Raw genomic sequence first — 12,698 nt, 5'->3', positions numbered from 1 at the left:
AACCTCAAAGAATATGTACCTCCTTGCTGATTACCTTAATTGCCTCAAACTGTATGACTATCATATTACATTTGGATGGTCCATTCCAAAATTTAGTTTCATTTGCCCACCTTCACCTTTCATCAAAGTGGCTTATCTAACGGAAGGTAAAATCCAGCAAGCTCATGAGACTTGGGCTTAATGTGTGACGTGAAGTCATAAGTGAAATACAGACTTTAAGGTAACAATTGAACAACCCATTAGTTACTAGGACTTACAGCCTAACATAATTAGCTCTTGTTCCCGACTATACAAATATTCTATGGACAAAATTACAGTTGTGCACAAACATGCAAAGCTGGAAAAGATAAGATTGGTATAAGAACTTACTGGCAAGCTATTGAGAAGAGCTAGTGTGAGAGAGACGTGGAATGTGCACATCAGAATCCTTTCCAGCACATTTGGAAGATATGCACCAAAATGAAATGCCCAACGAGGTTGATAAGCAGTTAAACGAACCGAATGTGCCATGGATATCACATCACCGATAAAAACAAAAGTCCCAACACACTTGGATTTTATAAGGTCAGAAGTCTTGGATACTAAAAATGAATTTCGTCCAAGTTGCAAGCACTCTGGAGAAAAATATCCCAAGTATGAGATCTCCACCCAGCTCAAACCCGACATCTGAAGTGGGCTTAAGCAAGACTCATCCTATGGACGCCATTTTTTTTTGATAAGTATGGACGCCATTAAAATTGTATTCAGCTGAGCAGTATAAGAATCACTTTCTATTATGTCCCAAGCACATGAGACTTGAAAGTATAACTTGCTAAAAAGACTAAAAAGTTATTCAAGCATCTATTTACCAGTGAACATGTGCAGCTGCTTCCATTAGTTATTGTCGCCCATCCATCACCACATTTATTAAGCTTGACAATGTCCTCAGCATTCATGCAGTGGGTACTCTGTCTTCTCTTTGGATGACCATTTTTGCTGTTACCACCATCCGACACTCTCATATCAAGACAGGGAATGGTTACAAATGCAGTAAGATCATTAGAACAAGCAGAGTGGTTGTCTACTGATTGAATCTTCTGGCCATCTTCTATCATAAAATCGGGTACACAATACCCCTTTCTGCCATTGACCGTCCCAAATCCTTCAACGTATTCGGTATGATCTGTAATTTGACGTGTCACATTATCTATCAGAGCTGTCATTTCCATCCACTCTTCTGCATTATGGATATGAACACCATCCAATGACATAATTAAATCCCCAGGAGACAAATATTTGGACAAAGGCGATGTAGAAGATACATCCAAAACCTATTCCAGGTAACCATTTCCAAAAAGTGGGAGGAAAAATGTGTCAAATCCGACCATGCACATATACTGATAGATATTCACATACATATGCATGTATCTATGCATAAAACAATATGAAACAAATAAATGCTCGTTATATAGTACCATGGGGCTTTCACTATGTATGTAGAAGGGAAACAAGATCAGAGGCAGGAGGAATAGCACCAATCCACAACCTGCACAACACTACAGGAAAAGCTAAAGGCAATCAGCATTTGATTTAGCAGCTTATGAGCTAGCTAAAAGATGAAAGTCATATGAGGCCAGAAGTGAAGTTAAGATTTTAGATTCCAATAAATGCATAAGCCTTACCAAAGTTTTTAAAAACATCTACAAAATTGGCTAGAATAAAGTTTACCACCAGTATTTTGCAATAAGCAATTATACCTACACACAATTAAAACAATCAAGTCCTTTGATTTTTCCAAATGGAACAATTAATATTTTTTTTTTTTAAGTAATTTCCTATCCGTAATAAAGCACAAAGGGGCGCAATCCTAGTACATAGGGAGTATACAAGAAAACTCATAAAAGAAAGAAAGAGAAGAACATAAATTCAAAAAATATGCAAAAATAGAAACAATCAAGCTATGATGTGCCGCTATCCAAAGATGTAACATTTTAACCAGAAGCTTCCTCAATTCTTTCATCGATGTCTCTACGTCCTCAAAGTGCCGAGCATTCTTCTCACGCCAAAGACACCACATTAAACACAACACAGCCAACCTCCAGACTTCCTTAACGGTATCACACCCAACCGAACCGCCTCAGTTGCACAACAAATCGATGACTCTTCTCGGCATAACCCACTCTACTCCAAACAAAGTAAAAATATAGCTCCATAGTTCTCTAGCGTCGTCATAGTGAAGCAAAAGGTAATCAATGGACTCTCAACTCTTCTTACACATACAGCACCACTCAACCACCACAACATTCATGTGTCAAAATTTTCCCCAAGGATACTCTTCCATGAATATGAAGGACCATCCTGGCTACTTAACACTTTATATCATGAGTTCACTTCAAATTTACCCCTCTTGCAAGGGCTCCAGCCTAATCTATCCTCCTCTCCATGTTGTAAATGAAAAGAATACAGCCACTCAAAGAAAGAGAGTACTGGTTCTATCTCCCAATCCTCGACTGGCCGTGTAAAAATTACATTTTGGATGATTCCATCTTGAAAGAGCATATTATTTGCCACCCACGCGTCTTTGCACCGAACAATACTACACAAAGCCGAATAAGAGAGCTTCAACGGTCTATCCCCACACCAATGATCATGTAAGAAGCTTACTTTTGACCCAACCCCCACTTCAAACGGACAACATTGGAAAACCTTTTTTTTTTTATTGGACAACATTGGAAAACTTATCCCACCCCTTTCTAATATGTTTCCAAACTCCCACTCCATATGTCCCCATTACCTCATTTGAGCACCAACCACCCCTCATACTGTCATATTTAGCTTAGATCACCAATCTCCATAAAGCCTCTCTCTCCATAGCATACCGCCACAACCACTTTCCCAACAAAGCTCAATTAAACTGATCAAAATTCGAACTCATAATCCACTTGATTTTATTGGAGTGCAAATCCTCCTCCAATTCACTAAATGGAATTTAACCTCATCCCCAATGCTGCCCCATAAAAAATCCCTTTAAGTCGCTCGAGTCTATTAGCCACGCTCACCGGAATAGGGAACAATGACAAGTAATACCTAGGTAGGTTGGAAAGAGTACTTCTTAGAGTCAACCGACCACCCTTCGATAAATAAAGTTTCTTCCAATAAGCCAACCGACGTTCCATTTTCTCAATAACTCCATTCCAAATAGCAGTGGCCTTGTATGAAGCACCAAACGGCAAACCCAAATATTTCATTAGCAATGAAGCAACTCTACATCCAAGAAGATGAGCTAGCTCTTCAACATCTTCCACTTCTCCGGTAGGAACAATTTCATATTTGCCTAAATTAACTGATTCCAAGATTATTGGCCTGATACAGTCTCAGAAGTGGCCAGTAAGCGTTGGCCCAGATGGTGAGATCGTAGTGTGAGATCATGGTGACGAGATTTGGAATGGGGAGGATGGAGAATCTCCTTTCCCTTTGGGTATTTTACATCCCGACATGCCCTTGGATTGGGCGATGGATGGTGTTCATGGCGAGGATCCGTTCTCGGCAATCCTGGATGCCATTGAAGATGAGTTTTATCGGAAAAAAATGATAGCGCGCCAAAGGACCAAAGGCAGGAGGGAGTTGCTGAACTTGAAAAGCTCCATTAACTACGGCGATGCAAGCACTCCCTCTAGGCATTGGAAATGCAAGGTTCACATGATGTAGTGTTGTCTGCGGGTCTAGTGGGTTTGTGGGTTTCTTCTTCTTCTTTTTTCTTTTTTTGGGCTAGCTTGGTGATTCCTGTGTATACTTCTTGTGTACTTAAGGGCGCCTTACGCTTTGTTTTAATAAAAGTTTTATTACTTATCAAAAAAAGTTCTCAAACCCGACACTGCTTCAAAACATAAGAAAATACAACGCATATGTCGAATTTGTTTGGAATATGAAACAATTAATATTCAATCAAAGATGGATGGAAATTACAAAATCTAATGTTGTCGCTCTCAAAAACACCGTACTTTCTTCATTGATTATAGATGATGTGAGAGTATGAGGGTTCCCATTCCAACCTTCACTACTACCACCACCACCACCAGTGAACTTCACATAATTATGAAGGGCAGTAACTTCCAACCACTGAGCCGGCGGCCTAGTGGTTATATACTCAGTCTTCATTGCTCAATACTTGGGTTCAAGTCCTCGCTTGTGTGCTCAATGGGGTTGGGGTCAGATTATGGTCCAACTTATTCTAGAGGGAGCATTTGCGGGTCTTCCACATCTAGGCCCTTCTAACCAGTTCCCCAACGGGTTTAGGGTTGATCAACCCCTCACCCCCCACACAATCTTTGCCACTTATTAAAAATAAAAAATAAAAAGGCAGTAACTTCTAGTGTCAACAACATAATTCATGTTTAGAGTGGGTCAACCGCATTGTCAAATCACATGTTGTCAGTTTAAAAGCCATTGTAGAGAGCCACACCATCAAATTGCTTCAATTTCATTATGTGCGTCTTTGAGGACTTGATTGTGTGGCTAACCGTTTTGAAAAAATCCAGAGGGATTTCCTATGGGGTGGCATAGGGGATGAGGCCAAATTTCATTTAGTGAAATGGAACAGGATATGTACTCCGTTGCATTCAGGTGGGTTGGGAGTTCACAACCTCAGCCAGTTTAACCAAGCTCTTTTGGGTAAATGGTTGTGGAGATATGGTAGGGAGAGAGAGGCTTTATGGCGTTTGGTGATTAACGCCAAATTTGGGAGCCTAAAGGGTGGGTGGTGCTCTATTGAGGTGTCGGGTTCCTATGGAGTAGGGGTTTGGAAATATATCAGGAAAGGGTGGGAGAAGTTTTGCAATTATGTTCGGTTTGTGGTAGGGGATGGGTCATATATCAGTTTCTGGCATGATCGGTGGTGTGGGGAGAGACCTTTGAAGCTTTGTTTTCCAGTTCTGTATAGTCTTGTGAGGAACAAAGCGGCAATGGTGGTAGATAATATGGCGGTTCATAATGGCAATATTCATTGGAATGTCCTCTTTACGCGGCAACTCCAGGACTGGGAGATGGAGATGGAGATGGTGCTCTCTTTCTTCGAGCGGTTGTACTCCACTCCGATTCGACAAGGAGAGGGTGACAAGTTAGTTTGGAACCTCTCTACAAGGAGCTATTTTGAAGTAAGGTCATATTATGAAGCACTTAGTAGGAAAGAAGGTCCATCTTTCCCGTGGAAGAATATATGGTGTGCTAAGGCTCCGACAAGGGTGGCGTTCTTTGTATGGTCTGCAGCTTTAGGTAAAATTTTAACTCATGACAATCTGCGAAAGAGGAATATTGTGGTTATTGAGTGGTGTTGTATGTGTAAAAAGAAGGGGGAGTCTATTGATCATCTGTTACTTCATTGCGACACCGCCCGTGAGCTTTGGAGTTTTATGTTTTCTTTATTTGGAATTGAATGGGTCATGCCACAATCGGTGCTGGGTTTGTTGACTACGTGGGGTGCTTCTCGAGGGCATGGCCTAGCAAAAAATGTTTGGCGTTTAGTTCCTCACTGTGTGTTGTGGAGCATTTGGAGGGAGCGGAATGCGAGGCTTTTTGAAGATGTCGAGACTGTAATGGTAGTATTAAGGAAGCGTCTTCTTAACACGCTATATCTATGGATAGCACCCCATCTTTGCCACCTAGGTGTTTCTACTTTTGTAGACTTTCTTAATTTATTAGTTGTTCCTCCCGTTTAGGGGCTCTCTTGTATACTTCCCGTGTATTAGGGTAGCGCCCCTCTGCGCTTTTTATTGAATTTTATATTACTTATCAAAAAAAAAAAAAAAGGACTTGATTGTCAAAACTAAAATAAACCTAGGTACTTTAGATTTCTTAGATTAAAATGTAGTGACTTAATTGACACATACCCCAAATTACAGAACAGTGAAATTTATTAAGGCCTAGAATATATCATACGATCTTACCACTGCATTGTGCCAAATACCAGCACAGTATACACGAAGGGCAGTAAACTGTGGTAATGCTTGCAGCAACTCGTAGTTGAAAGCCACCAGAGCACCAGGAAATAGAACTGCAAGAAAAAAGGAAATGTACTCCATCCGTATGCCTTCACTGCTTTCCATTGAAGATGTGCCTACAGGATGAAGAATGAGAATCTAGCATTCCACACTTTAAGGTCTAAATTTTAGTGATTAATCAATTTGCCGTATCTTGCTTCATCATATGTGGGTCACATATATAAACAACTACACAAAACATTCAAATTCCAAAAAATGGACTGGAATTGATAACTAACTAAATATACATTAAAACTTAAGATTCCCTCATGACTTAAATTATGCTTTCTAAATACAAAATTAGTCGCGAACTCCCAATACCAGCTGCAGCCTGACAATTCTTGTTCTTGGAAATGAAACAATAAGCATGTAATTGAAATTATGAACCCCTCTATCCCACCTTACACTGTCCTTCGTTCTCCTGATCCTACTGATAATTTCTTTGTTAATTGAAACAGACAACTTATTGATTGTACTCTTGGGTTTAATGTGAGCATTCTACCACATATTTATTCTAAAACGTTTATAATTAAATACAAAATTCAATTTTCTGCTTTAGTTTTGCCAGTAGATATGGAAAATTTAGCTGGAGTAAGTAAAAACTGGCAAGGAGGTCCTACCAGAATTGATAGACATTTTATTCAAGCTTCTATATTAGTTGAATTTTATTACTTACCTAAAGTTGTTCTCCTTATATCATGTCACCATCTAAAACTCCATAAAATCACTACCGTACCAGCTTACCTACTGGTTAAGTTATTGAAACATTACAAAGTATATCATATACATAACAGAGGTAGTAATATTCAAATTCCATATTTTACTCAAACTGTGTTTTTTGTATGTAAACTAACGGTATACTTAGAAGAAATTTACAATAAAAGAATTAAAGATATAAAAGTTTTAGAGCATAGACTTTTCAAACTAACAAGCAATTGATGCATTGACCATGAACAATATTAGACACTGATATAGCCATTATTATAGGTTGGTTGTGCAATATTCTTTTATATATATATAGAAGTTATTGGACCCAAGGGGCGCAATATTCTCTTATCTTTTTTTTTTGATAAGTAAGAAGAAAATTTTATTAGAAAAGCGAAAAACGCAATCAAGTATACAGGGGGTATACAAGAGAGACAATTAAGAAGAAGAAGAAGTAAGCAATACAAGGAAATCGTTATAACTAATCTCTAGAGGTGCTAAATACGCAGCCGTCCAGGAGTACAAGGAATGAAGAAAAAAGGAAGTGAGCTCCTTTATGGTTCTTTCTCTGTCCTCAAACTGTCTATCGTTGCGTTCCGTCCACAAGCACCACATAAGACAACAAGGAGCCATCTTCCACACGACCGCACTACGGGACCGTCCCCCCGACCACCAACATGCAAATAAGTCTAACACCCGAGAAGGCATCACCCAATACAGACCGAACCGGCTAAGGATGACATACCAAAGAGCGCGTGCAACCTCGCAATGAAGAAGAAGATGATCCACAGTCTCCCCGGTCATTTTACACATGCAGCATCTATCAATCACAATGACACGCTTCTTCCTGAGGTTGTCCAAGGTGAGGATTTTCCCTAACGCTGCCGTCCAAGCGAAGAAGGCCACTTTCAATGGGGCCTTGGTCCGCCAAATACTTTTCCAGGGGAAAAAAGAAGCTTCTTTGCAGGCAAGAGCCTTATAGAATGATCTAACATCAAAAAGCCCTTTGCGAGAGGGGGTCCACCAAAGCCTGTCCCCCCTATCTTGAGCCACCTTGGATGAATACAGTAAGGAAAAAAAGGAAGCCATAACGTCCACCTCCCAATCGTGAACATCACGGAAAAATCTGACATCCCACTGATAGGTGCCACTTACCACTACCAAATGGTCTTCTACCAAAGAATCCTTGACACAAGCTATATCATATAGAACTGGAAAGGCTTCCTTGAGGGACATCTCTCCACACCAAACATCATCCCAAAAACGAATCCTCGACCCATTGCCCAAGATAAGTCTGGTATATCTACAAAACAAGCTCCACCCCTTCCTAATGTTCTTCCAACTCCCCACACCGTGAGACCCAAGGGGAATTAAGGAACACCAACCAGCCCTAGTAGAGCCATACTTCGCATCCACCACGGATTTCCACAGAGCTTCTCTCTCATAAGCATAACGCCACAACCACTTCCCTAACAGCGCCTTGTTGAAAATTCTCAAGTTTCTAATGCCCAAACCACCTTCAGAAATAGGAAGACAAACCTTGGACCAACTGACCAAGTGGTATTTGAATTCGTCGCCTATGCCCCCCCACAAAAAGTCACGATGCAGCTTCTCAATGCGACTAGCAACACTGAAGGGAATAGGGAATAGAGAGAGAAAATATGTAGGAAGGTTGGAGAGAGTACTCTTTATAAGGGTAACCCTACCCCCCTTCGACAAATACAACCGCTTCCAGCTAGCCAACCGCCTCTCAATCTTCCCAACAACTTCGTCCCAACAGGACTTAGCCTTGAAAGGAGCTCCCAACGGAAGACCAAGATACTTTATAGGAAGAGAGGACACTCCACAACCCAATATGTTAGCCAGACCGTCCATATTATCCACCTCACCCACAGGAACCATCACAGATTTGGCCAGATTAATCTTCAATCCTGACACAGCTTCAAAAGAAATAAGAAGCATACGAAGATAATGGAGTTGATCAGAATTAGCCCCACAAAAGACTAAAGTATCGTCTGCGAACAATAGGTGAGAAATGTTAATAGCTTCGCTGTTGCCAGAACCCACAGAGAACCCTGAAAGGTAGCCCTTTTGAACAGTAGCGAAGAAGAACTTACTAAGAGCCTCCATCACAATAACGAACAATAGAGGTGACAGAGGATCACCCTGTCTAAGGCCACGAGAGCTACTGAAAAAGCCGGTTGGGGAGCCATTCACCAGCACAGAGAATCGCACCGTAGATATACAGTGCGCTATCCAAGAGCACCATCTCTCCCCAAAGCCACATCTTCTCAGCATATACAATAAAAAATCCCAGTTAACGTGGTCGTAGGCCTTCTCAACATCCAACTTACAAAGTAACCCTGGTTCGCCGGATTTGATTCGACTATCCAAGCACTCATTGGCAACAAGAACTGAATCAAGAATTTGCCTGCCTTTCACAAAAGCATTTTGAGGGGATGATATAATCTTCTCCACCACCTTTTTAAGTCTATTTGCAAGGACTTTTGCAATGATCTTGTACACACCACTAACAAGACTGATAGGACGAAAGTCCTTAAGATCCACAGCCCCAGACTTCTTCGGAATTAAGGCAATAAAAGTGGCGTTAACACTTTTAACAAACTTGCTTTGAGAATGAAAGTCCCAGAAAACCCTCATAAGATCTGTCTTGATCACATCCCAGCAATCTTAAATATTTCAACATATATAAAAAAATAAATTAAGGTGATGGACCACCTTGCCACATACACAAGGTGGTTTCTCTTATCTTTTAAAAACAATCATGTCGATCAACCTTTTTCTTTTTGGACAGAAATTTCCTACAAACTGGTTTGTAGGAAATTTCATACAACCCACATATAAGAGTGACATGTATCATTTAAACATGTGAGAATCACATTTTTTTTATTAATGCTATTAAAAAAGCATATGAGAAGCACATGCTATTAAAAAAACATGTGATTCTCACATGCCAAGGGACACATGTCAATCTTATATGTGGGTTGTATAAAATTTCCTACAAACCGGTTTGTAGGAAATTTCTGTCCTTTCTTTTTTCAATTTTCTGCCTTTTGAAAAGCAACCACATCTATGAACTTACAAAATAGGTACTGGTTATTTAGCATACATCAAAATCAACAATACACATCTAGCACCCAAACTTTTTTGGCTGAGAATCATAAAATGGATGGTGAAACTAACCTCAACCTAATGCAAGGCTAAAGGAAATTCCCTCACAGTCACATTTTATGAGTCCAAATCCACCAAGTCTTGGGAAACAAAATATAAAATACATATAAAGTCTTGCATATCTTGCATGCCTGATACATGTTCCTCATGCATTAGTTTGTCACAGAAAAAAAAAATGCTGACTTAGATTCTTTTGTAAGTATCAATCTCCTTTTCTAAGTCTTACATAAATCTTAAACCAATACTTCATACAATTTAATTCTATAAATAATGAAATTAAAGTATTTAAATGGCATCCATAATAGCTATCTAAAAGAATTATAGTAGATCAAAGTAGTTTTTCTCCGCTTATTAGCACCTGTAAATATATCAAAACTTGATATGAAAGCTTATAACCAACTTAACCTTTTTTTTCCTTGCATTCAATGCCAAACTCCTATTAAGAAATAAGGAAAGAAACAAATAAAATGCTTTTAAAATCCTACACCTAGTAAATAATGTCCATTATAATAGTGAAATATCTCATTATAGAGATTTTACGATTAAAATACATGGCAACAGAGTGCAACTCAACAATGATTTTGTTCATCATTGTTCATTCGATTAACGATTAATGAATGTAAAAGAATACCTGTATCATTTTCAATATTATTGGATGTCTCTAAGGAGCCAAACTGATTTTTTTGAAATAAAGATTAGGAATTAGCAATTAAAAAAAAATATGAGGCTTGCTCGTATCTGATTATGCATACAATCAACAAAAATGGTACAACTCCATCATTTACATGTAATATTAGAACGCATTTACATGTAATATTAGAACTCCAAGAACACAAGGTGTTAGAGTATTTCTTGAGAAATTCATCTCTTCACACATTATAACAACACTATATTCGACTAATGCCCTAAGAAAACAATTTAACAGAATTTTATTTTTTTAAAAGAAAAATAAAGATCAGAAAGAAGCTGACCAAGCAGCAGCAAGGGCATGCCCGAGTTCATGCACGGATACAGAAATCAAGGTAGAAATAAGTAAATACCCAGCATCGGCAAGCGACATGCTCAAACCAGAGACCTACGTACGCAGAAGGCAGTCAAATAGGTAGTAGTCAATTTGATTAATAATAATATGCTAATACTAATGAGGGATGCTAGGTGTACCAAATTCTTTTACCAAAAGATGATTACCAAATGATGTGGAGCTTATTCATTGGAGATGATCAAAACAATTAATAAAAAGAAATGCTACAAGTACCAATGAATAAACTCCACATCATTTGGTACCCATCTTTTGGTAAAAGAATTTGGTACCCCTATCATTTCTCAATACTAATAAAGGGAAAAATCAAAACTAACCGAGGAGGGGGAAAACCCAAACAGTAACGCAGTAGAAAGATTGCCCAGCTCTGTTTTTTGGCGGAAAAGATGCAGGGCTCTGCCTAATTCCCAAAGGAGAATCTGGTGGCAACCAAAAAAAAAAAAAAACACAATAATTGAGTTGAGAATTGAGAGCATTGTCAAAACTTTAATTATTAAGCAAACGTAAAAGTTCTTGTCTGGTAGAGACCATACCACAGTAACGCCAAGCAGTGCGGTTAGGCTAAAACCAATTCCAATGGAAAACCATACCCTCAAACTTCTGGTGAGTGAGTGAGTGAGTCAGGCAGATGCGAGTAATAATTGATAGCAACAACAACAACAGTACTAATAATAACAAGATAGATAGAAGATGCGAAAACCTGGCATGCCTTCGTCCAAAACGGAAAAGAGGTTCATTCAGAGCAGAGATTTTATAGTCGCAGAACCTGCGGGGGTGGGAGAGGAAGTGGGAGTGGTAGATTTCTATGTTGTCATGAACAAATTTGAAGAAAATAAGTTAGAGAGAGAGAGAGAGAGAGAGTATTACTGACCAACAGGAAATGGTATTGGAGAGGTTGGCGGTGCTAGTGATTGCGGCAGTGCGTAGGGGCAGGAGAGAGCGAGCCTGAGATCGAGTGCGTCCCCTCCCAAACCTTCTCACTCGCCTCCCTTCCATCTCCATCAATATCACTTCTAATCAACTTTACTCCCCATCCGTCTTCTTCTTCCTCTTCTTTCGTCTCTCAGCCCCGGCAGGGGATCGTTTTCGTCTCTTTCATTATCCTCACATGCTATGATTTGGTTTCAACTCGAAGCGCGATTATCCATGAAAAGAGGAGCTTCTTTGTGTCTGCGAATTTTTTAATTGTATTCTACTAATTTTTAAAGAACCTAACACAAAAATGAAAAAGATTTGAAAGAAAAAAAAAATTGGAAAAGAAAAATTAAATAAAATTTGAGTAGAATTTGAATTTAAAAAATTAACCCAAATATGTTTTTTAAAAATAATAAAATAAAATAAAAAAACATGGGTTACCCAACACATGCCTGAAATTACGTTAACTTTCAAAATTATCCGTGCACAGTTAGAAATGCCCATAAGGGCCACGAGCGATAGACTTTACATGCGAGCGGATATTAATCATAACTATATGTTATTGCATATGCAAATGCGGACGCAGTTAGTACTAACTATTATTTGCATTTAAAAATTGTTGGAGAAATAATTAACACCAAAGACATGTGGGCCTAAGGTAGTATCGGGGGCCGAGCCCATCGGGTTGGCCCGGTCAGATCAGACCTAAGTACAAGACCATTCGTTATCTCCAAAAAGACGGATATTCAAAATATATCAAGATAGACTTCTACCCCATCAAATATGGGATAAGGTACCTAATAGAATGACATTAGCTAAAGAGAGTCATATCC

At 39.1% G+C, this 12,698-nt stretch overlaps 1 protein-coding gene across 7 annotated transcripts in view; it reads right to left on the bottom strand.

The window, feature by feature from the left end:
- Positions 1 to 12,113, bottom strand: part of LOC133868422 (membrane-bound transcription factor site-2 protease homolog) — a 36,359-nt gene extending 24,246 nt beyond the window's left edge. For 4 of the 7 annotated variants that reach the window (XR_009900332.1, XM_062305310.1, XM_062305311.1 and 1 more), the window contains exons 1-9: positions 11,822 to 12,113; positions 11,651 to 11,716; positions 11,484 to 11,550; positions 11,268 to 11,369; positions 10,883 to 10,986; positions 5,922 to 6,069; positions 1,455 to 1,535; positions 849 to 1,310; positions 370 to 693 (exon numbers count right to left, since the gene is read on the bottom strand). Coding sequence is in view for 6 of the 7 variants with exons in the window: in XM_062305310.1 (XP_062161294.1) it covers positions 370 to 693; positions 849 to 1,310; positions 1,455 to 1,535; positions 5,922 to 6,069; positions 10,883 to 10,986; positions 11,268 to 11,369; positions 11,484 to 11,550; positions 11,651 to 11,716; positions 11,822 to 11,952 (1,485 nt within the window). In the remaining variant the exon portion in view is untranslated. The remainder of the gene's footprint in view (positions 1 to 369; positions 694 to 848; positions 1,311 to 1,454; positions 1,536 to 5,921; positions 6,070 to 10,882; positions 10,987 to 11,267; positions 11,370 to 11,483; positions 11,551 to 11,650; positions 11,717 to 11,821) is intronic. The other 3 variants (XM_062305314.1, XM_062305312.1, XM_062305315.1) reach the window with 3 other exon arrangements.
- Between the last annotated feature and the right edge of the window lie 585 nt (positions 12,114 to 12,698).

The sequence above is a fragment of the Alnus glutinosa genome, chromosome 5 (genome assembly GCF_958979055.1).
Source record: "Alnus glutinosa chromosome 5, dhAlnGlut1.1, whole genome shotgun sequence".
Lineage (NCBI taxonomy): Eukaryota > Viridiplantae > Streptophyta > Magnoliopsida > Fagales > Betulaceae > Alnus > Alnus glutinosa.
This window is presented reverse-complemented; position numbering and strand designations above follow the sequence as displayed.